The following is a 20,948-nucleotide window of genomic DNA, read 5'->3' as shown; positions in this document are numbered from 1 at the left end:
TGTGGCAAGTTTCTCTTCATATTCTCTTTTAGCCTTCTTTATTAATGATTCAGACACAAGATTGACTATCGTCTCTGGCCTTAAAAAAACACTTATACCTACATTCAGATACATCCCAGTCACAAAAGATATCTGAGATTTTGAGTAGGGAAACACCAGTATGAGTACTGCGAGGCTAAATGGCAAAATGTCAGCTCCCAGGGTCTTTTCAAAATGTCTAGTGATAGGCACAGCGTCGCTACGCAGACTGGAAGTACATGTGTTTTTCTACCTCGATGATTGGTTGGTGAAGAGCAAGTCCAAGGAAGGAGCTCAGGAATCCATATCTAGGACTATTTGGGTGTTTACAGCTACTGCGGTTTATATTCAGCTCACCTCCAGGAATCCACAGGTTTCAGATTTCATTTTCCTAGGAGTTTCATTAGATCACAGCAGAGGAAGTACCTAGAATCCTGCGTGTAATACAGCACATCATTTTTCCCTAAACCTCATCAAGGAGAAATTTTCGTCTGTGTGAAATAAGGATTGGAGGGATTAAAAAAAATGTGAACAAGTAAGTGAAAAATATAATACTCAAATTTTAATTCAAATCAGATTACAGCAGAAATTAACATTTTTCAGGTATTGAATAAAGTAAACAAAAAAAATAAATTTACTTGTACAGGAAAAATTTGTTACAGACCAGGAAAGTAGGAAAGTTAAGCGTGTCCCATTTTGCTTGAATGTGGGTTATACCTGAATATTTTTTTAAATAAATTTTTTATATAAAAAGAAGTCATCTAATCTCACTTATCAATCAGGACTGAGTCTGACTGCCTTAATTGTATTAAGTCTGATCCCGAAGTTCTCTTTCAAGGAACCCTTGTGCAATTATAGAATTGAAAGAAGCTGAATGGTTAAAGTTATTCTGGATACACTCACAATATGCAGTAAAGTTTCAAAGCAGGTATAATCTTCCAGCATCACTTCAGAATGATCAGTAATGATGATAGGGGACCAACTATGCAAAAAGTTGTTCATACCACAAGCACAACAAAACTTGTGTACTAGAAAGTTGGTTATTTTAGAATTTGTAGTGTTTTTCAGTCCCTAAATATAGGGTGAACGTATGTCAACAAATAGCTGAATAAAGGGTTATAATTATGCAGAAGAAAGATAATTCATGCAGCTGCATTTTCTATAAACTACAATGGGGCATGATGGTTCTGTGCAAAATCTGTAAGGAGTAGGTCATGACAGTCTAAACAAGTGCTAATGAGTATGAGCATTTCGGTAGCTTGCTAAACTTCATCCCTTCCTTTCTAAGGGAAGTTGAAAAGGAAGGAACCAGAAGGATGTGCTTGCCATCACCAAGACAGAAAAAAAGGGAAAAGGGGAGAATTCCATCTTGGCAATGCTAAATTTACAGTGATCCATTCTACTCTGGTCTTCACACTCTACATTCCACAGCAGCTACTCTTGAAAGCTATGAGAGGAAATTAGAGCACGGAGGGGACAAACATAGAAAGAAAAGAGAAGAAAGCTTAGGACACGGCCTTGAGGTATGCTGAATAATAGAAGTAGAGAAGGAACAGTTTGAGGGTACAATGGAAGTACAATAGGAAAAAGAAGAAAATCAAGCTGGAATCTTGAAATCCCAATTGTGTACTGTGCATCAAAGCATGGATGGTGACTTACAGTATCAAAAGCAGTAGCTAGGTTATGGTGGATGAGGATAAAGTAAAGGCCTTTGGCCTTGATTATAATAAGGCCACTGGATTTGGCAAGTGTAGTTCCTATGGAATGTAGAGTGTGAAAACCAGAGTAGAATAGATCTAGAGCAATTTCAGATGAAAGTCAAGCCAGCAAATGTAAAGAGCACATTTGAGCAGTCTGGATATGAAAGAGACAAGGGAAATAAAATGAAAGAGCTGGTACTGTCCAGTGAAGCATTTTTGAGTGTTGTGATCACAACATAATTAGAAGGAAGAAAAACAGTTGCAAGGGCAAGTAGTTGATTGAGGATGTGACAGATGGAGGGGACAACTGAAGAGGAAATAAAACTGGAAAGTTGGATAGGAATAAGGTCTGAGGCAGAAGTAATGAGTTTAGAAGGAGAAAGAAAAATGGCAGTTTCCTTCTCTGTGATTTCAGAAAAGGAAGTGAATGATGAGGAGACAGACAGTCACAGGGCTTTGTTTACATTCTTTGCAACATCAGAGTTTTTAAAGGAAAACATGAGGTCAGTTAAGTTACCTCATGTGACGTAAGCAAAGTAAGGAAAATTAAACTTTTTTTTTGTGCCCTCATGAAAGGCACCATCACTTTCATGTAGATTCATTCTGTAGATAAGGAGAGAAATGCTTTGGAAGTCAGATGTGTTCCTTATATTGCTTGCTTATGAGAAATGGTGTTTATTCACTTTCGAAATCAACTGCCGAGGTGGAAGAACAGGAACACTACGAACATAGTAAGGCACAGTCAAAGAAGTAGTGCAGAAAAATGACATTTCCAAGAACACGAGGGAGCCAAAGTGCTCATACACAGAATTTATTCAACTCATACACTCAACATGGTGCAATATTTTGGTGTTGGTTGCACCTGCCTCAGGAGTCTAAACAATCATTTTAAAAATAAAGACTAAATTAAAAAGACATAAAATGAAAAATCATCACATAAAATGAAAGTCATCATAATAAGAACTAGGTAAACATCAGAAATTGTCAAATAATGATAAAAGTACATAAATAGAAAAATATAAGGTTATACAATGTAATATCATGGTGTTAATCTCAAACATATAGATAAGTGCAATTAGACTGACACAATCTGATCAAATATGTAACAATAAAGCAATACAATAAGCTAAAAGGTACTAAAAAAAGGTTACTTGGATGAAAAGGTAATGCAATAAAAATTATAGTGTTCATGTAAAAGAAAAGGACATTTATCATTGTCTTTTTAATGTACTCATTTTTTTAAATGATTTTTTAGACTCCCGAGGCAGACACAACCAGCGCTGAAACACTGTACTGTGTCAAGTCTATGAATTGAATAAATTCTGTGTATGACCACTTTGGCTCCCTTGCATTCTTGGAAGTGTCATGTTTCTGTATTTATTTACTTTAGTGATATATGCAGCTATTATTGGTTGGTGGTCGGCTTTGATGTTATTCCCCTTTGCTTTCTGCTTGGGTGGCCTTAGTTAATTGGTTAGTCAGCCAAATTTGCAATAGTTGATAGTAATAGAATGCCCAGGCACTAGGAAGAACTAGGGGCATCAGGTTAAAGAGGGGGTACTAAATGGATGCAGTCGGATAGAAGTGAAGCAGAGGCTTGTGAGATTGGGGATAGCAGAAGCACCATTCATGTGTGTATTCTTTAGTTTTACTTAAGGTTATTTTGATTCTCTTATCATGAATACACACATTTTAAAACTAGGGTGCTGGGGCTTTTACCATTCTAGCCTAATGCCTCTGATGGAGGCACCCTTTTTCTTGACTTTGTTCTGCATAGTATCATTTTACAACAAATATAAGGATAACATTTTAAATAACATACAAATATATATATATATACATACTATCTTACAAATATACATGCTCTTACATTTACAAACTGGCTCTAGTTGTTACAAACAATTCTGCCCTTAAGCCCAGTTTCTGACTTCTTGAGTTTTTTATTTTTGCATAAATTGTAAGATGAAAAATTCCATCTCAGCACCAACTCTAGCTCTTACTCTACATCCAAAGTATGTATACACAGAAACTAAAGCAGTTTTGCAAAACTATCACTGTGCTAGTTATGCATTTCCTCGTCTGGATTTTTTCTTCCACCTGTGCCTTTGGATTTACAGTTGTTTTCTCAAATTATCCCCTCATTTTGTCATAATCACTGACCATGCGCTTTATGTGAAACAGTTTGTTTCTCAGCTGTTTACTTTCCAGTTTCTTCATTTGGTAATCTGGAGTCTAAACAAATAAACAGAGCGTACTGTAAAACCTTTTCTTCAGTTGGAATTTAGCATAACTCATGCAAGTTCATTTTTCAGAAAAAGATACAAACCTGTATACCTAAACCAGGGCTGAAACATGTTTTCTGGAACCACAATTTCATAATCTCTTCCAAAAGTGGAGAAATACCATATATATTCAACTATAAGTTGATCTTGAGTATAATTCGAGGACAGTTAAAAACTAAAAATGGCTAAAAATGCTGCGACACATGTATAAGTCGAGGCTGGGTCCCACACTGCACCCTCTCTATCTCTCCCCTCCACCTCCAGGTCCAACATTTCTCTCTCCCTCCCCTCCCTGCCCAAACCGACCCCCTTCCTGTAACCCAAGGTTTCACAGATCTCAACAGGTGTCGGAATAGACATTTCCTTCTGGCTTTAAGCTAAGTCATCAAATTTCAGTATATGAGGAGTATATATTTATCCCTCAATGATTTTAAGTCTTCAATTCAGTTTTATTCACCACTCTCTCTCTAAACTTTGGCAAGTTCACTAAAACAGAATGTTCTAGGAAAATATTTTCACAATCACTCCACCTTCCTATCCAAGGAGAACGTTTTATTCAGGAATCAGCATTTCTCAGCACCTACACACATACTCCTGTTTGGTAAAAGAAAATTAGAATTCACCCACCAACTCTTTGCACACCAAAGTCTCAGTTAAACTTCTTTGAGCCTACTGCTTGAGCCATCAACCAATAAAATGGCCTTTTACGTTAAATCTTTTTTATTGAAAAAGTAATAAACAGAACAATGTCTCATTTTTCCACTGTCTATACACTTTTCAATCCTAACTTACCCCCTCCAAAACCCTCCACCCCCAATTCAGGTAAAACAGCCAAGTGCTTATGATATAGTATACAAAGAGACAATAACACTTCCATGCAAAAGAGCATGGAAATTGAACTGTCATACCAGATATAAGAGAAAAGGCCTTGTGTCTTATAGCCTTCCCCTCAGTTATAAGTCCCTTGCAGCAAACTAATGAATACTATCCTTTCCATATTCTCCCACCAGAAAACAAAAATAAAAAGACCCCTGCTAGCCGAGGGACACGAACCCTCCACTCCCATTCAAATTTAAAAAGTGTTCAAGATAACACTCTTAACCGTATGACTGAGGGAGTCTATGTAAGGGTCCCAAATTGATAAGAAATTTTTAATAAAATGGCCTTTAGTTGTCTGCATGACTGCTGTAATTGTCATGCAACTTTCCTGCAGATTTTACAGATTTACAGATTTTAAACAAACACTACTATTTATTTTTATCACTTCTGGTCTTACTTGCCACCTCCTCCAAACCTCTTCTCCTTAAATTTAAACTCACCCCATAAATGTTTCCTTTGAGAAGTAATGTGGATCCTTCTCTGATTCGCATGAGTGATCCCAATCAGACTCTTCAGCATATTCAGATCTGAGTGGGTCTGCACCAGCCTTGACCCAGTGGATCTATGTCCATGCCCTCTACATCCCCAAGGTACAGACCTACCATCAGACTCCGAAGAAGCTTCCTTCCCCAATGTCGAGAGTGGTACTGTACGCATCCATGTTGACATTGATACCCTTTGAGGTGTTGGCATCGATAAGAGTCAGTGGGTGGCTGGGAATGGGGCTGTTCCGCTAGTGGCGCAAGTGCCCTCAATGTCTGTGCAGTGTGCCCCTGCAGCAACTGCACCAGCTTCTCTCTGAGTAGGGTCCAGAACTACTCATCGAAGGCAATCATTAGGAGTTCTTCCCAAACTAGGGACATATATAGCACCGACTCTGTTCCAGAAAGTAACTTCAGCACAGCCCGCTGACCTCTCACAATGAGTAATTTGCTGAGTGTGACTCGGACCATTCTTGCAGATGGAGATCTGGAGGAAGGAGGAGCCAGAGGATTTCTCACAGGAGAGATCTTTTACCATACCTCAGATCCCTCCCCACCTTAGGAAAGGAGAAGGTCTCCCCCAGCTAAGCTCTCCTTTATAGCTATACTGTACTTCCATGAAAGAATCTAACAATGGCAAAAACACTGTACTTCCATGAAGCTAACAATAGCAAGGGCACTGATGAGAATGATTCATAGATAAGATGACCCTGGTTTATTTTTTGGCATATGGACGAGTATATAGGGTGTTTCTCCGAAGACCAAGCACGATATCAATTCTTACACGTGGGTAACCCTAGTGCGGAGAGTTTTTGGCAGCATCCCACCATGTATGGGCGAGTTCCTTTCAGCCCAGCATGAGTGAACAGGATCATCATTCTCCATTTTTCCACGGAGCGGAGAGGTCATGTTTTTCCAGAGCTCTCCTCAGCGCATCTTTGATTCTTTTCAAAGTGCCTTCCTTGTGGTTGCATGTACCTTATTTTATATTCTTTTATTTTTTTTCTGAGTTTTCCTTCCCCTTACGGTGTAGTTTTGGTAGATTTTTGGCCTAAGTTTCATTTTCTTTTCATGGCCCTTATGGCCCACTTAGGCCTGAGTTTTGGTAGGGACCCTCTTTTTTCCTGCAAGGCAGCCTTGCTTCCTTCATCGTTGAGCCATTTGATTTTGCATTGGTTGTTTTTCCCTCAGTCTCTCAAGACTCCCAGTAGTTTTAAAAGGTGTACTAGATGCAATAAAGTCATTTCAGGGACAGATCCGCATAACTGTCTGGGGTGCTAGGACCTGATCATGAAGGCTCTGACTTCTCTGTTTAAAAATGCAGAAAAAAAACCCAGAGAAGCTTGGCATGAGAAACTTTTGGTAATTCTAAGTCCAGCCCCTTGGCATCAGAAACATCAGTCCCCATGGCTGCAGGAGCTCTGCTGGACACTGGGAGTGCACCAGCATTGAGGAAGTCTCCACCTGCCTCGACACTGGGAGCTAGCAGTGGACCCTGAGACTGGTCAGCATTGGACCTGACACTATGAACCTGTGTGGATTTGACATAGTCCTCATTTGCACCAAAGAACCTGAATGCCATGCATCAAGTGAAGGCTAAGAAGCATCAGCATTGGTCCCTCTCGAGGCACAGTGCTGGAAGCTCCAGAGTGGCAGCATCGCCGGCACTCGAGAAGCATCAATGCAGGGACAAGCACTCCCCCTCTTTTATTGCAGCCAGGACCGCAGTTCTGATTCGGCACTGCCAGATTCTCAGGCTGTCTCCACACCAGCCTTTACCAATGCCTGCTCTCAAGGAACACTCCACTCCATGCTCCAGGAGGAGCTGGGGCACCTTCTGCAGCAGTGTGCTGCAGAGGCATCAAGGGTGCTTGCGCCAGCAGGTCTTGGAGGCTTATGCCCTGCCTGTTGAGCGGTTGTCAATGTCTGCCAATGCAGTGACTTTCTCAACGCTGCGGGAGGAAGCTGCAGCACGTCCAGCAGGTTGAGGCAGGTGAAGAGTTAGACCTCTCACAATAAGTACTTTGCTGAGTCTGATACAGATCATTCCTGGAGATCTGAGAAGCAGCCAGAGGATTTCTTGGAGGACAGACCTCTTGGCATACCTTCAGATCCCTCATTACCTTAAGAAAAGAGGTGGTCTCCCTCAGAAGAGCTCTTCTTTATATGTTTTTTTAAGGGAAATTGCGGAGACCATTCCATTTAAGTTGGGGATGGAGGATGAGCCTAGGGAGGAATTATTGGTTGTCCTGGACTATGATTCTTCTCCGAGGGAGGCTGTGACACGTCCTGTCTACAGTGTCCTGAGGGATGCACACATGAAGAACTGGGAAACTCCTCTCTGTGCAGGTGGTACCTAAAAGGGTGGACTCCTCTCTGTGCAGGTGGTACCTAAAAGGGTGGACTCCACTTAAAGAGTCCAGAAAGCTGCTGGATTTGAGAAGGCGCAGTTGTCCCACCACTCCATGGTGGTTGAATCAACTCTCAAGAGAACTAGAAGTGCCAAGACTCATGCCTCGGCTCCCCCAGGCAGGGAACCTCGACTCTGGACTCTTTTGGAAGGAAGGTTTAGCAGCCCTCCATATTTATCTCCTGCATCCATACCTACCAGCTATACATAAGCATATACTTAAAGTCCCTGCTTTTCAGTGTGCTTGATTTTGCAGACACTCTCTCACTAGTGCAGGCCACAGAGCTTCACCAGCTAGTCCAGAAGTAGAGGAGTGCAGGAAATACTTTGCTAAAGACACCTTTGACACTTTTTGATGTAGCATACAGACTCTCATGGCTGCATGTTTGGACCTAGAAGCGGTGGTTCAGGAGAGGCTGGCAAATGGCCCCTGCAGAGGCAATAATCTTTTGGGGACAAGGTGGAGGAGGTGACGGACCTCACCAAGAAGTATGCCAACACCATCAACTCCCTGTCTCGGCCTACTCCTTCTGTGGCTCCACTTCTCAGAGGTTTTCTGGAGGGAATAGAAGAGGATCCTACTACTCTCAAAGGTGTAGGTATACCCCTTCTTCTTGCCCCCAGCAACAGACCCAGGCTCAGTGCTCCTGGCCTAGACAGCAGCAAGTGCAGACATCCCAGACAGCTCCCCAGTCTAAGCAAAGAATCGGCTTTTGACTGACTTCAAGAGAACATAGCTGCCATAAAAGTATTCATCCTGGATGACCACTAGGAGGCAGACTGAGGTTTTTCCAAGAAAGGTAGCCCCTTGTAAGTTCAACTTTTGTCAGCTTCCTCCAAACTGTCCAGCTCTCAGCATAGGGAAGTGCTTGCAGAGGAATTCTCCCTTCTAAAAGCCCATGCAGTCGAGCCCATTACATCAGGGGAAGAAGGGTAGGGATTCTATTCCAAATACTTCCTCATGCCCAAAAAGATGGGGGATTTTGTCCCATCCTAGACCTAAGGCCCCTGAACAAATATCTGGTCAAAGATAAGTTCAGAATTTATTTCCCTGGTAACCCTTCTTCCCATGATTCAGAAAAACAGTCGGCTATGCTTCTCTAGACTTGGGTTTATACCCACATTCAGGTACTTCCAGGTCATCTGAAATATCTAAGATTTCAGATAGGGAAATAGCATTTCCATTATCGGGTCTTGCCATCTAGCCTTGCATCCCCTCTCAGGGTATTCACAAAATGTCTTGCTGTAGTTGCTGTATCGACTGGTGGTTCACGTGTTTCTCTAGTTGGATGATTGGCTGGTCAAGAGCACATCAAGGGAAAGTGCTCACGAGTCAGTGCAGAGAACTATTTGGGTGTTGGAGCTAGTAGAATTTGTTCTTACCTACGCCAAGTCCCATCTGACCCCGGTCTAGCAACTGGAGTACATTGGAGCCCTACTAAGCACACAGCATGCTCAGACTTATCTCCCCTTCTGCATGGGCGGCTGCCTTTGTTACTATTGCCACCAGGACGCAGCTCAGCAAGTGTTGACGTTGATGGGCCACATGGCCTCCACAGTGTATGTCACTTCCATGGCATGCCTCCACTTCTGGGGCACCAGTGGACCCTAGCTTCTCAGTGGTGTCCAGCCACACTTGCAGATGTTAGCACAGTTACCCCAGAGCTAGCTCAGTCATTTTTCTGGTGGATGACGTGATCCAATTTGACCCTGAGACTCCCATTCCAAATTCCTCCTCATCGGAAGGTCCTAACTACGGATGCGTCCACTACTGGGTGGGGAACCTATATTAATGGGCTTCACACCCAGGGGACCTGGTCCACTCAGGAGGACTGACTTTATATCAACCTCCTAGAGCTATGGACAATATGGAATGCTCTAAAGCCTTTCAGAAATTGGCTGCTGAACCAAGCTGTGCTGATTTAAATGGATAATCGTAGTAACATAGTAAGTGACGGCAGATAAAGACCTGAATGGTCCATCCAGTCACCTTCATTATCAATTCAAGATTTAACTCAACAACGAGCGTGATATTATTTACTTGATCATGGTCTTTAGTGTTTCTGGGATATAGACCACAGAACACTCTGTCCTTATGTTCCAACTACTGGAGTTCCCGTCAAAGCCGACTCTAGCCTACCCAAATCCGTCTTGTCATTTGTGAGACAGAGACCGTAAAAGTCTGCCCAGCACTGTCCTCATATTCCAAACCACTGGAGTTTCCATCGAAGCTCTCTCTAGCCCACCCTATACCGGATTGCCATATGTGGAACTCAGACCGTACAACCCAGCCCAGCACCGGCTTTAGTTGATGAGTTTCCATCTAAGCACCACTTCACATGCAAACACATTTGTAACCCTTTGTTTTGTTTTTTTATATAATTTATTTTCTAATTAGGAGATCCTCTGGCTTCATCCCATGTGTTTTTGAATTCTGCCACAGTATTTTTTTTCCACCACCTCCTTTTGGAGGTCATTCCAGGCATCCACCACCCTCTCCATGAAAAAGAATTTTCTGACATCACTCCTAATCTACCCCCAACCTCAATTCATGTCCTCTAGTTTTACCACTTTCCCTTCTCTGGAAAATTTGTTTCTATATTAATACCTTTCAAGCATTTAAACATCTGTATCATATCTCCCTTGTTCCTCCTCTCCTCTAGGGTATACATATTCAGGTCTTCCAGTCTCTTCTCTATGTCTTTTGGTGCAAGCCCCATACAATTGTTGCCACCTTCTTTTGAACCACTTCAAGTCTTCTTACATCTTTAGCAAGCTATGGCCTCCAAAACTGAACACAATACTCCAGGTGGGATCTCACCATCTCCTTTCTTCTGCTGGTTACACTTCTCTCTATACAACCTAGCATCCTTCTGGCTACGGCCTCTGCCTTGTCACACAGTTTTCTCGCATTCAGATCCTCAGATACTATCACTCCAAGATCCCTCTCTCCCTGTCTGTGCATATCAACCTCTCACCGCCTAGCACATATGTCTTCCTTGGATTTCTACTAGTGCATCATTTTGCTCTCCTTTGCATTGAATTTTAACTGTCAAACATTAGGCCATTCTTCTAACTTCTGCAGATCCTTTTTCATGTTTTCCACTCCCTCTGGAATGTCCACTCTGTTACAAATCTTGGTATCATCTGGAAAAAGGCAGACCTTTCCTTCTAAACCTTCGTCAATATCGCTCACAAATATATTGAACAGAAATCGGCCCCAGCACCGATCCTTGAGGCTCTCCACTACTCACCTTTCCTTCCTCCGAGTGAATTCCATTAACTACCACCCTCTGGCATCTGTCCATCATCCAGTTCCTAATCCAGTTCACCACTTTGGGTCCTAACTTCAGCCTGTTAAGTTTATTCAAGAGCATCCAATCAGGAACCGTGTCAAAGGCTTTGCTGAAATCTAAGTAGATTATATCTAGTGCATGTCCTCAATCTAATTCTTTAAACACCCAGTCAAAGAATTCAATCAGATTCGTTTGGCATGATTTACCTTTGGTAAAACCATGTTGTCTCGGATCTTGAAACCTATTGGCTTCCAGGAAATTCACTATCCTTTCCTTCAGCATTACTTCCATTACTTTTCCAATAACTGAAGTGAGGCTTACTGGCCAGTAGTTTCCAGCTTCTTCTCTGTCACCACTTTTGTGAAGAGGGACCACATCTGCTCTTCTCCAATCCCAAGGAACCTCCCCTGTCTCCAAGAATTCATTAAACAAATCTTTTAAAGAGGACACGCCAGAATCTCTCTGAGTTCCCTTAATATCCTGGGATGGATCCCGTCCAGTTCCATCTCTTTGTCCACTTTAAAATTTTCAAGTTGTTCATAAACACTTCCTTCCGTGAGTGGTGCTCTATCCACTCTATTCTCATATGTACCTTTGCCAGTCAATCGTGGTCCTAATCCAGGATTTTCTTCCATGAACACAAAACAGAAGTATTTGTTTAGCACGTTTGCTTTTTCTCATCACTCTCCACCTAGCAATTCACAGCATCTTTCAGTCTCACAATTCCATTTTTAGTCTTCCTCCTTTCACTAATATACCTGAAAAAATTATTGTCACCCCTCCTTACATTTCTAGCCATTTGTTCTTCCATTTGCGCTTTTGACAAATGTAGCTCGCTCTCTCAGTTTCATTCAGTTTCATCCAGTATTCCTCTCTGTGTTCTTCTTGAGTTTTTATGTTTTGCAACAATCAGGGGCGTGTGAGATCCTACCCCTTGTGTCAGGAGGCTGTAGGAATATGGCAGTGGGCCACTATCACGTTATTATACTTCAAGCCACATATCTGAAAAACAGAAACAGTCTGGTGGACAGATTGAGCAGGGCATCCCCTCACTATTCATCTCAACAACAAGGTCCCTCAGTGCTGCTCTAGACTCAGGTCACGACAGGCTAGCATCAGATGCCTTCCTCCTGCATTGGGGAGATGGTCTTCTGTACATGTATCCTCCGATCCCTCTGATAGGGAAGACTTTACTGAAACTCAAGCAGTACCAGGGAACCATGATCCTCATTGCACCTTACTGGCCGAGGCAGAGCTGGTTTCTATTACTACTTATTTCCCAAAGCGCTACTAGACATATGCAGCGCTGTACACTTGAACTTGAAGAGATAGTCCCTGCTCGACAGAGCTTACAATCTAATTAGGAGAGACAAACAGGACAAACAAGAGATAAGGAAATATTAAAGTGAGGATGATAAAATAAGGGTTCTTAACAATAAGGCTTAGGAGTTAAAAGCAGCATCAAAAAGGTGGGCTTTTAGCTTAGATTTGAAGACGGTCAGAGATGGAGATTGACGTACCGGCTCAGGAAGTCTATTCCAGGCATATGGTGCAGCAAGATAAAAGGAATGAAGTCTGGAGTTAGCAGTGGAGGAGAAGGGTGCAGATAAGAGAGATTTACCCAGTGAATGGAGTTCCCGGGGAGGAATGTAGGGAGAGATGAGAGTGGAGAGGTACTGAGAAGCTGCAGAGTGAATGCACTTATAGGTCAATAAGAGGAGTTTGAACTGTATGCGGAAACAGATAGAGAGCCAGTGAACTAACTTGAGGAGAGGGCTAATATGAACATATGGTTTCCTCTTCTGTCCTCTGAAGAACTGTGGAGACTGGACTGCTTTTCAACCCTCATTACACAGAATAAGGGGATCTCTTCTGCTTCCCAACCTCCAGTCCCTGGCCATCACAGCCTGGACGTTGAGAGTGTAGAATTTGTATCTCTGCAGCTAGCGAAGGGTGTCTCCAAGATTCTCCTGACTTCCAGGAAAGACTTCACTAAGAGGTGTTATACTTTTAAATGGAGGAGGTTTGTCTTCTGGTATGAGGGCAAGGCCCTAGATCCTCTCACTTACTCTACATAAAACCTGCCTGAATACCTCCTGCACCTCTGAGTCTGGTTTGAAAACCAATTCTGTAAAGGTTCACCTTAGTGCAATCAGTGTTTATCATCATAGTGTGTGGGCTAAGCCCATCTCAGTATAGCTTCTAGTTCACTTCATGAGAGAGGAATCCCCTCTCATGACAGCCCCTCCCCGGTCAAACCTCCTGCATTGTCACGGGACCTCAACATTGTCCTCACCCAGCTGATGAAAGTTCCTTTTTGAGAAACGTGATTCCTGTCATCTGAAGAACCTGACCTGGAAGGTCTTGTTTTTGATGGTGGTCTCTTCAGCTTGCAGTGTCAGTGAGCTTTAAGCCCTAGTAGCATATCCACCTTACACAAGGTTTCATCATAATAGAGTAGTTCTCTATGGTGTCGGAGTTCCATCTTAATCAGTCAATTGTCCTGCCAAAATTCTTCCCAAAGCTTCTGGCAAAAGTGCACTGCACACCTTGTACTGCAAGTGAGCCTTAGCTTTCTATCTGGAGTGGACTATAGCCCATAGACAGTCCACCCAGTTTTTTGTTTCTTTTGATCTAAACAGGATGGGTGCAGCCATCGGTAAAACATACTCTGTCCAACTGGCTAACAGACTGCATTTCTTTTGCTTATGCTCAGGCTGGGCCGACTCTGGAGGATCATGTCACAGTTCAGAATGTCGGAGCCATGGCTGTGTCAGTAGCCTATTTGAGGTCAGCATACACTGAAGAGATTTGCAAAGTTGCAATGTGGCCATAAGTCCACATATTCAGATCTCATTATTACCTTAAGCAGCATACCCAACATGATAGCTGGCTTGGTCAGACAGTCTTGCAGAATTTGTTTTGTGGCTAGAATTCAACTCCACCCTCCTAGGCCCATTTTTCTTCTGTTCCAGGCTGCACCCTCACAACAAGACTGTATATAAGTTCAGGTTGATTGATTTCTGGTTGTCCTTGCTGTTGCAAGTCCCTCTTGTCCTTGAGTTGTTTTCGGTAAGCCTGGTAGCTAGGAATTCCCACATGTAAGAATCAATGTCCTGCTTATCCTCAGAGAAAGTGAAGTTACTCACCTGTAGCATATGTTCTCCGAGGACAGAAGGACATATTACATACCTGCCCACCTCCCCTTGGACTTATAACTATGTTATTGTACTGATGGGCCTGCATGCTCATGCTGGGTGGGAAGGCATTTGCACATACACAGTGGGATGCTGCCAAAAGCTGCTTAAAGCAACAGAATGCTGGATAGTGTCTGTACTGGGGCTCCGTCGGATGACATCACCCACATGTAAGAATTCGTGTCCTGCTGTCCTCAGAGAACATCTGCTACAGGTGAGTAACTTCACTTTATGTTTATTAAGACTTGATATACTGCAGTTCAAAAGATTAAAGCGGTTTGCACTTATTGTGCATTTTTTTTCTTCTTTCTCATTATCCTGAGAAAGAAAAAAAATGCACAATAAGTGCCTCACTGGACTGCTAAACCACTCTCAACTGCTTGATCAAACACCAAATGCCTGTTCAAAAAGGAGTTTTTAAGAGCTACCTTAAATTTACGGAGTGTCAACAATAACTATAGCTTTTCCAAGTCAAATATAACTTGGAACAGAGTTCCAAAGTAAAGGTTATAGGATATAGAAGACTGACGTGTGTGGATGAAAGGTGGGCACGAAATGGTGGGGGAACAGCAAGCAAGCTGGCTGTATTGGAATGAAGACAGTGGATGGAAGTGACAGGAATAAGAGCATTAGGTAATGAAGCAGGAAGACCCACAACATGACCTTAAAATATTAAAAATTGTAAACTTTATCCTGTAATTTATAGGTAGCCAGTAATACTGGACATAAAGAGGGGAAACATGATCACTAATCCTGACTCCATGAAGGAGCCTAATAGTGCTGTTTTGCACTAACTGCAACTTTCCAAGGGTGGTTTTCTTATCACCATTATACAATAAATTATAATAATCTAGCTTGCTGGTGATCAAAGCATGGAGTGCATCTTTGATCAGAAAGGGCTTAAGTGATATCAAAAGTACATAAGTAATGCCACACTGTGAAAAGACCAAGGGTCCATCGAGCCCAGCATCCTGTCCACGACAGCGGCCAATCCAGGCCAAGGGCACCTGGCAAGCTTCCCAAACGTACATTCTATACATGTTATTCCTGGAATTGTGGATTTTTCCCAAGTCCATTTAGTAGCGGTTTATGGACTTGTCCTTTAGGAAACTGTCTAACCCCTTTTTAAACTCTGCCAAGCTAACCGCCTTCACCATGTTCTCCGGCAACGAATTCCAGAGTTTAATTACGCGTTGGGTGAAGAAACATTTTCTCTGATTTGTTTTAAATTTACTACACTGTAGTTTCATCGCATGCCCCCTAGTCCTAGTATTTTTGGAAAGCGTGAACAGACCCTTCACATCCACCTGTTCCACTCCACTCATTATTTTATATACCTCTATCATGTCTCCCCTCAGCCGTCTCTTCTCCAAGCTGAAAAGCCCTAGCCTCCTTAGTCTTTCTTCATAGGGAAATCGTTCCATCCCTGCTATCATTTTAGTCGCCCTTCGCTGCACCTTTTCCAATTCCACTATATCTTTCTTGAGGTGCGGAGACCAGAATTGAACACAATACTCAAGGTGCGGTCGCACCATGGAGCGATATAATGGCATTATAACATCCTCACACCTGTTTTCCATACCTTTCCTAATAATACCCAACATTCTATTCGCTTTCCGAGCCGCAGCAGCACACTGAGCAGAAGGTTTCAGTGTATTATTGACAACGACACCCAGATCCCTTTCTTGGTCCGTAACTCCGAACATGGAACCTTGCATGACGTAGCTATAATTCGGGTTCTTTTTTCCCCACATACATCACCTTGCACTTGCTCACATTAAACGTCATCTGCCATTTAGCCGCCCAGTCTCGTAAGGTCCTTCTGTAATTTTTCACAATCCTGTTACGAGTTAACGACTTTGAATAACTTTGTGTCATCAGCAAATTTAATTACCTCGCTAGTTACTCCCATCTCTAAATCATTTATAAATATATTAAAAAGCAGCGGTCCTAGCACAGACCCCTGAGGAACCCCACTAACTACCCTTCTCCATTGTGAATACTGCCCATTTAACCCCACTCTCTGTTTCCTATCCTTCAACCAGTTTTTAATCCACAATAGGACTTTTCCTCCTATCCCATGACCCTCCTTGTCAAACGCCTTTTGAAAATCCAGATACACAATATCAACCGGCTCCCCTTTGTCCACATGTTTGTTTACTCCTTCAAAGAATTGAAGTAAATTGGTCAGGCAAGATTTCCTCACACAAAAGCCCTGCTGACTCGGTCTCAGTAATCCATGTCCTTGGATGTACTCTGTAATTTTGTTTTTAATAATAGCCTCTACCATTTTCCCCGGCACCGATATCAGACTCACCGGTCTATAATTTCCCGGATCTCCCCTGGAACCTTTTTTAAAAATCGGCGTTACATTGGCCACTCTCCAATCTTCCGGTACCATGCCCGATTTTAATCATTAATCTAAAGGCCAAAAGTAAGACTTTATCTATGGATGCTACCTGTCATTCAAAAGTGAATTTAGTGTCAATAGTTACCCCTAAAATTTTCAAAGTAGGGATAATAAAGAACAATCTTTTATCCAAGAAGAAGAGGGGAACAAGTAGGAAGAAAACACTTTGCGTCTTGTGTGGAGAGAAGACTTACCCTCTTTAGGTGTTTCAGCCTGTTATATTCCTCTGCAACTCCCTGCATGTGAAAAGAAGAGAACATGTTAGCCTTTTAAATATGGTGGCAGCCATGGGCTGTCGCTAGGCATCTCAGGTCTCACAAACAAGCATAAATGTGGAAATCCTTGCAGGCAACTGCAGAACAGTCTACCTCACTGTACGAAAGCTAACTTTAAAAACATTTAAATTAGAAAACTTACAGTCTACTTTTCACCTAATTGTGTGTACAACATAGAATACAGTAATATAAGAACATAAGAAGAGTCATACTGGGTCAGACCCATGGTCCATCTAGCCCAGTATCCTGCTTCAGCAGTGGCCAATCCAGGTCACAAGTACCTGGCAGAAACCCAATTAGTAGCAACATTCCATGTTACCAATCCCGGGGCAAGCAGTAGCTTCCCCCATGTCCATCTCAATAACAGACTATGAACTTTTCCTCCAGGAACTTGTCCAAACCTTTTTAAAACCCAGATATGCTAACCTTTGTTACCACATCCTCTGACAATGAGTTCCAGAGCTTAGCTATTTTTTGAGTGAAAAAATATTTCCTTCTTTTTGTTTTAAAAGTATTTCCATGTAATTTCATTGAGTGTCCCCTGGTCTTTGTACTTTTTAAAAGAGTGAAAAAAAAATCGATTCACTTCTACCCGTTCTACACAACTGAGGATTTTATAAGCCTCAATCATAATATTCTTGGTCTTATTTTGCATCCCTCTCCTAATAATTCCTAGCATCCTGTTTGCTTTTTTGGCTGCTGCCGCACATCGGGCAGAAAATTTCAGCATATTGTCTACAATGACACCTAGATCTTTTGCTTGAGTGCTGACTCCTAAGATGGACCCTACCATCAGGCAATATGGATTATTCTTCCCAATGTGCATCACTTTGCAGTTGTGCACATTAAATTTCATCTGCCATTTGGATGCCCAGTCTTCCAGTTTCCTAAGGTCTCCTTGCAATTTCTCACAACTTGCATGCGTTTTGACAACTTTAAGAATAGTTTTGTGTCATCTGCAAATTTAATCACCTCAATTCATAGTAACATAGTAGATGACGGCAGAAAAAGACCTGCACGGTCCATCCAGTCTGCCCAACAAGATAAACTCATATGTGCTACTTTTTGTGTATACCTTACCTTGATTTGTATCTGTCATTTTCAGGGCACAGACCGTATAAGTCTGCCCAGCACTATCCCTGCCTCCCAACCACCGGCTCTGGCACAGACCGTATAAGTCTGCCCAGCACAATCCCCACCTCCCAACCAGCCCCCCCTCCCACCACCGGCTCTGCCACCCAATCTTGGCTAAGCTTCTGAGGATCCATTCCCTCGGAACAGGATTCCTTTATGTTTATCCCATGATACCGTGGTAAGGAGATCGATGGTGATGCTTCTTAGCCTTCGCTCGACGCCTGTCATCGACAGTCCTCGGTACCGATGAGTAGGACGCGGACTCCTCATGCCTCCTCGGGGCCGGGGCGCCTGGACAGCAGTAGGCCTCGAGACAGGTGGAGACCCACTCAATGCCTCGCTGCTCCCAGCTCGAAGTGGTCTCTCGGCAGCCATTGCCTGGATTCTCGGTGCTGCTTCCCTCGAACCTTAAAAAGATGAGAAAACTAAGAAAAAATAAAGGAAACTTTTTTTTTTTAAATGTTTGAAGAAAAAGACGGAGCGCGATAAACTCGACAAAATTCTCCTGGGCCGAAAATCACGAGGAGCAGCGAAAAAGACTCCTCCTTTGCGAAGCGGAAAAAAGAGAAATGAGGGAAGCGCGCCGGCGTTGCCGGCGGGAAGTCACTCGCGCATGCACGGTGCGTTGCCCCTGTGCTCGCCACGTCGCTTGTAGAATTTTCAAAAGTTTTTGTTTTGACCTCCAGAGCTCCTGAGCCATCGCGGACGACAACCCATGCGTGATGATGTCCAGCCCAGGGCCGTGCCAACACGGTAAGCAAGGTAAGCATAGCAGGAGGGCGCCATCCTCTGGGGGGGGGGGCGCCCCGCCGCACCATGCTTACCTCGCCCTCTTCTCCCCAGATCCTTTTCCTTTTTTTTTTGTTTAAATTTACCTCTGTCCGGCGGCAGCGTAGCGTTAGTGAGAAGGAGGCTGCGCTCCCCCGCCCCGACGTGTCAGTCTTCCCTTCGCTCAGTTCCGCCTTCTTCTGACATCAGAAATGACATCAGAAGAAGGCGGGACACTGAGTGAAGGGAAGACTGACACGTCAGGGTGGGGGAGCGCCGCCTCCTTCTCACTAACGCTACGCTGCCGCCGGACAGAGGTAAATTTATACAAAAAAAAAGGAAAAGGATCTGGGGAGAAGAGGGCGGGTAGTGTAGCGATCGTTTTTCGGGGGGGGGGGGGGGGCGCTGGAGACCCTAGGCACGGCCCTGGTCCAGCCTGCTTGTCCTTGGAGAATACCTGCTACAGGTAAGTATATTCGCTTTCTCCAAGGACAAGGAGGCTGAATAATCCTCACAAGTAGGGTATCCCAAGCATCCAGGCTCAAAACAACCGTTGGTCAATTGGGCCTCGCAATGGTGAGGACTTAACATAGATTAACCTGAAACTATATACAACTAACAGAGTGCAGCCTGGAACAGAATAAAAATGGGTCTAGGGGGGTGGACTTGGATTCTAAACCGCAAACAGATTCTGCAGCACAGACTGCCCAAACTGACCGTCACGTCGGGTATCCTGCTCAAGGCAGTAATGAGATGTGAATGTGTGGACTGAAGACCACATCGCAGTTTGGCAAATCTCTTCAATGGAGGCTAAGTAAGCCACCAACGCAGCCATGGCTGACATTATGAGCCATGACATGGCCCTCCAGAGTCAGCCCAGCTTGGGCATAAGCAAAGGAAATGCAATCTGCAAGCCAATTGGAAATGGTGCATTTACAGATGGCGACTCCCCTCCTGTTGGAATCAAAATCAACAACTGGGCGGACTGTCTGAAGGGCCTCATCCGCTCCATGTAAAAGGCCAACGCTCTCTTGCAGTCCAAGGTGTGCAAGCTGCTTTCACCAGGGTGCACATGAGAACGGGGAAAAATGTTGGCAAGACGATAGACTGGTTCAGATGGAACTCTGATACCAACATTGGAAGGGTGCATGTAGAGGACTACTCTGTTATGATGAAACTTAGTATAACGTGCATCCACTACTAAGGCCTGAAGCTCACTGACCCTACGAGCTGAAGTAACAAGTCAAGTACTTCAGATGGCAGAAATTCAGTGGCTCGAAAGGAGCTTTCATCAGCTGGGTGAGAACGACGTTGAGATCCCATGACACTGGTGGAGGTTTGACAGGGGGCTTTGACAAAAGCAAACCTCTCATGAAGTCAACTAAAGGCTGTCCAGAGATAGGCTTACCTTCTACATGCTGATGATAAACACTAATTGCACTAAGGTGAACCCTTACGGAGTTGGTAGAGACCAGACTGATACTACTACTACTACTACTATTTAGCATTTCTATAGCGCTACAAGGCAAACGCAGCGCTGCACAAACATAGAAGAAAGACAGTCCCTGCTCAAAGAGCTTACAATCTAATAGACAAAAAATAAATAAAGTAAGCAAATCAAATCAATTAATGTGAACAGGAAGGAAGAGAGGAGGGTAGGTGGAGGCGAGTGGTTACAAGTGGTTACGAGTCAAAAGCAATGTTAAAGAGGTGGGCTTTCAGTCTAGATTTAAAGGTGGCCAAGGATGGGGCAAGACGTAGGGGCTCACTGATAAAGTGTAGAAGGTATTCAAGCAGGGTCTTTGTTGACAAGAAAGGGGATCTATGGCCTTGCTGTCACACCAGACGGCAAACCTCTTCCATTTAATAGAGTAACCCCTCTTAGTGGCGTCTTTCCTGGAAGCAAGACTCGGGAGACACCCTCCGAAAGACCTAAGGAAGCAAATTCTATGCTCTCAACATCCAGGCCGTGAGAGCCAGAGACTTGAGATTGGGATGTAGAAGCAACCCCTCGTTCTGAGTGATGAGGGTCGGAAAACACTCCAAGCTCCACGATTCTTTGGAGGACAATTCCAGAAGAAGAGAGAACCATATCTG

The 20,948-nt window shown here is 43.4% G+C and overlaps 1 protein-coding gene across 1 annotated transcript in view; it reads right to left on the bottom strand.

Annotated features, from left to right (window-relative positions):
* Positions 1-544: 544 nt before the first annotated feature.
* Positions 545-20,948, bottom strand: part of LOC115479559 (occludin-like) — a 93,562-nt gene continuing 73,158 nt past the window's right edge. Inside the window, exons 7-8 of the mRNA XM_030217530.1 lie at positions 16,869-16,910; positions 545-3,950 (exon numbers count right to left, since the gene is read on the bottom strand). Of these exons, the coding sequence (XP_030073390.1) occupies positions 3,849-3,950; positions 16,869-16,910 (144 nt within the window). The 3' untranslated portion in view covers positions 545-3,848. The remainder of the gene's footprint in view (positions 3,951-16,868; positions 16,911-20,948) is intronic.

The sequence above is a fragment of the Microcaecilia unicolor genome, chromosome 11, assembly GCF_901765095.1.
Source record: "Microcaecilia unicolor chromosome 11, aMicUni1.1, whole genome shotgun sequence".
NCBI classification, from domain to species: Eukaryota; Metazoa; Chordata; class Amphibia; order Gymnophiona; family Siphonopidae; genus Microcaecilia; species Microcaecilia unicolor.
The sequence above is the reverse complement of the archived record's forward strand: the minus strand, read 5'-3'. Positions and strand labels throughout refer to the sequence as shown.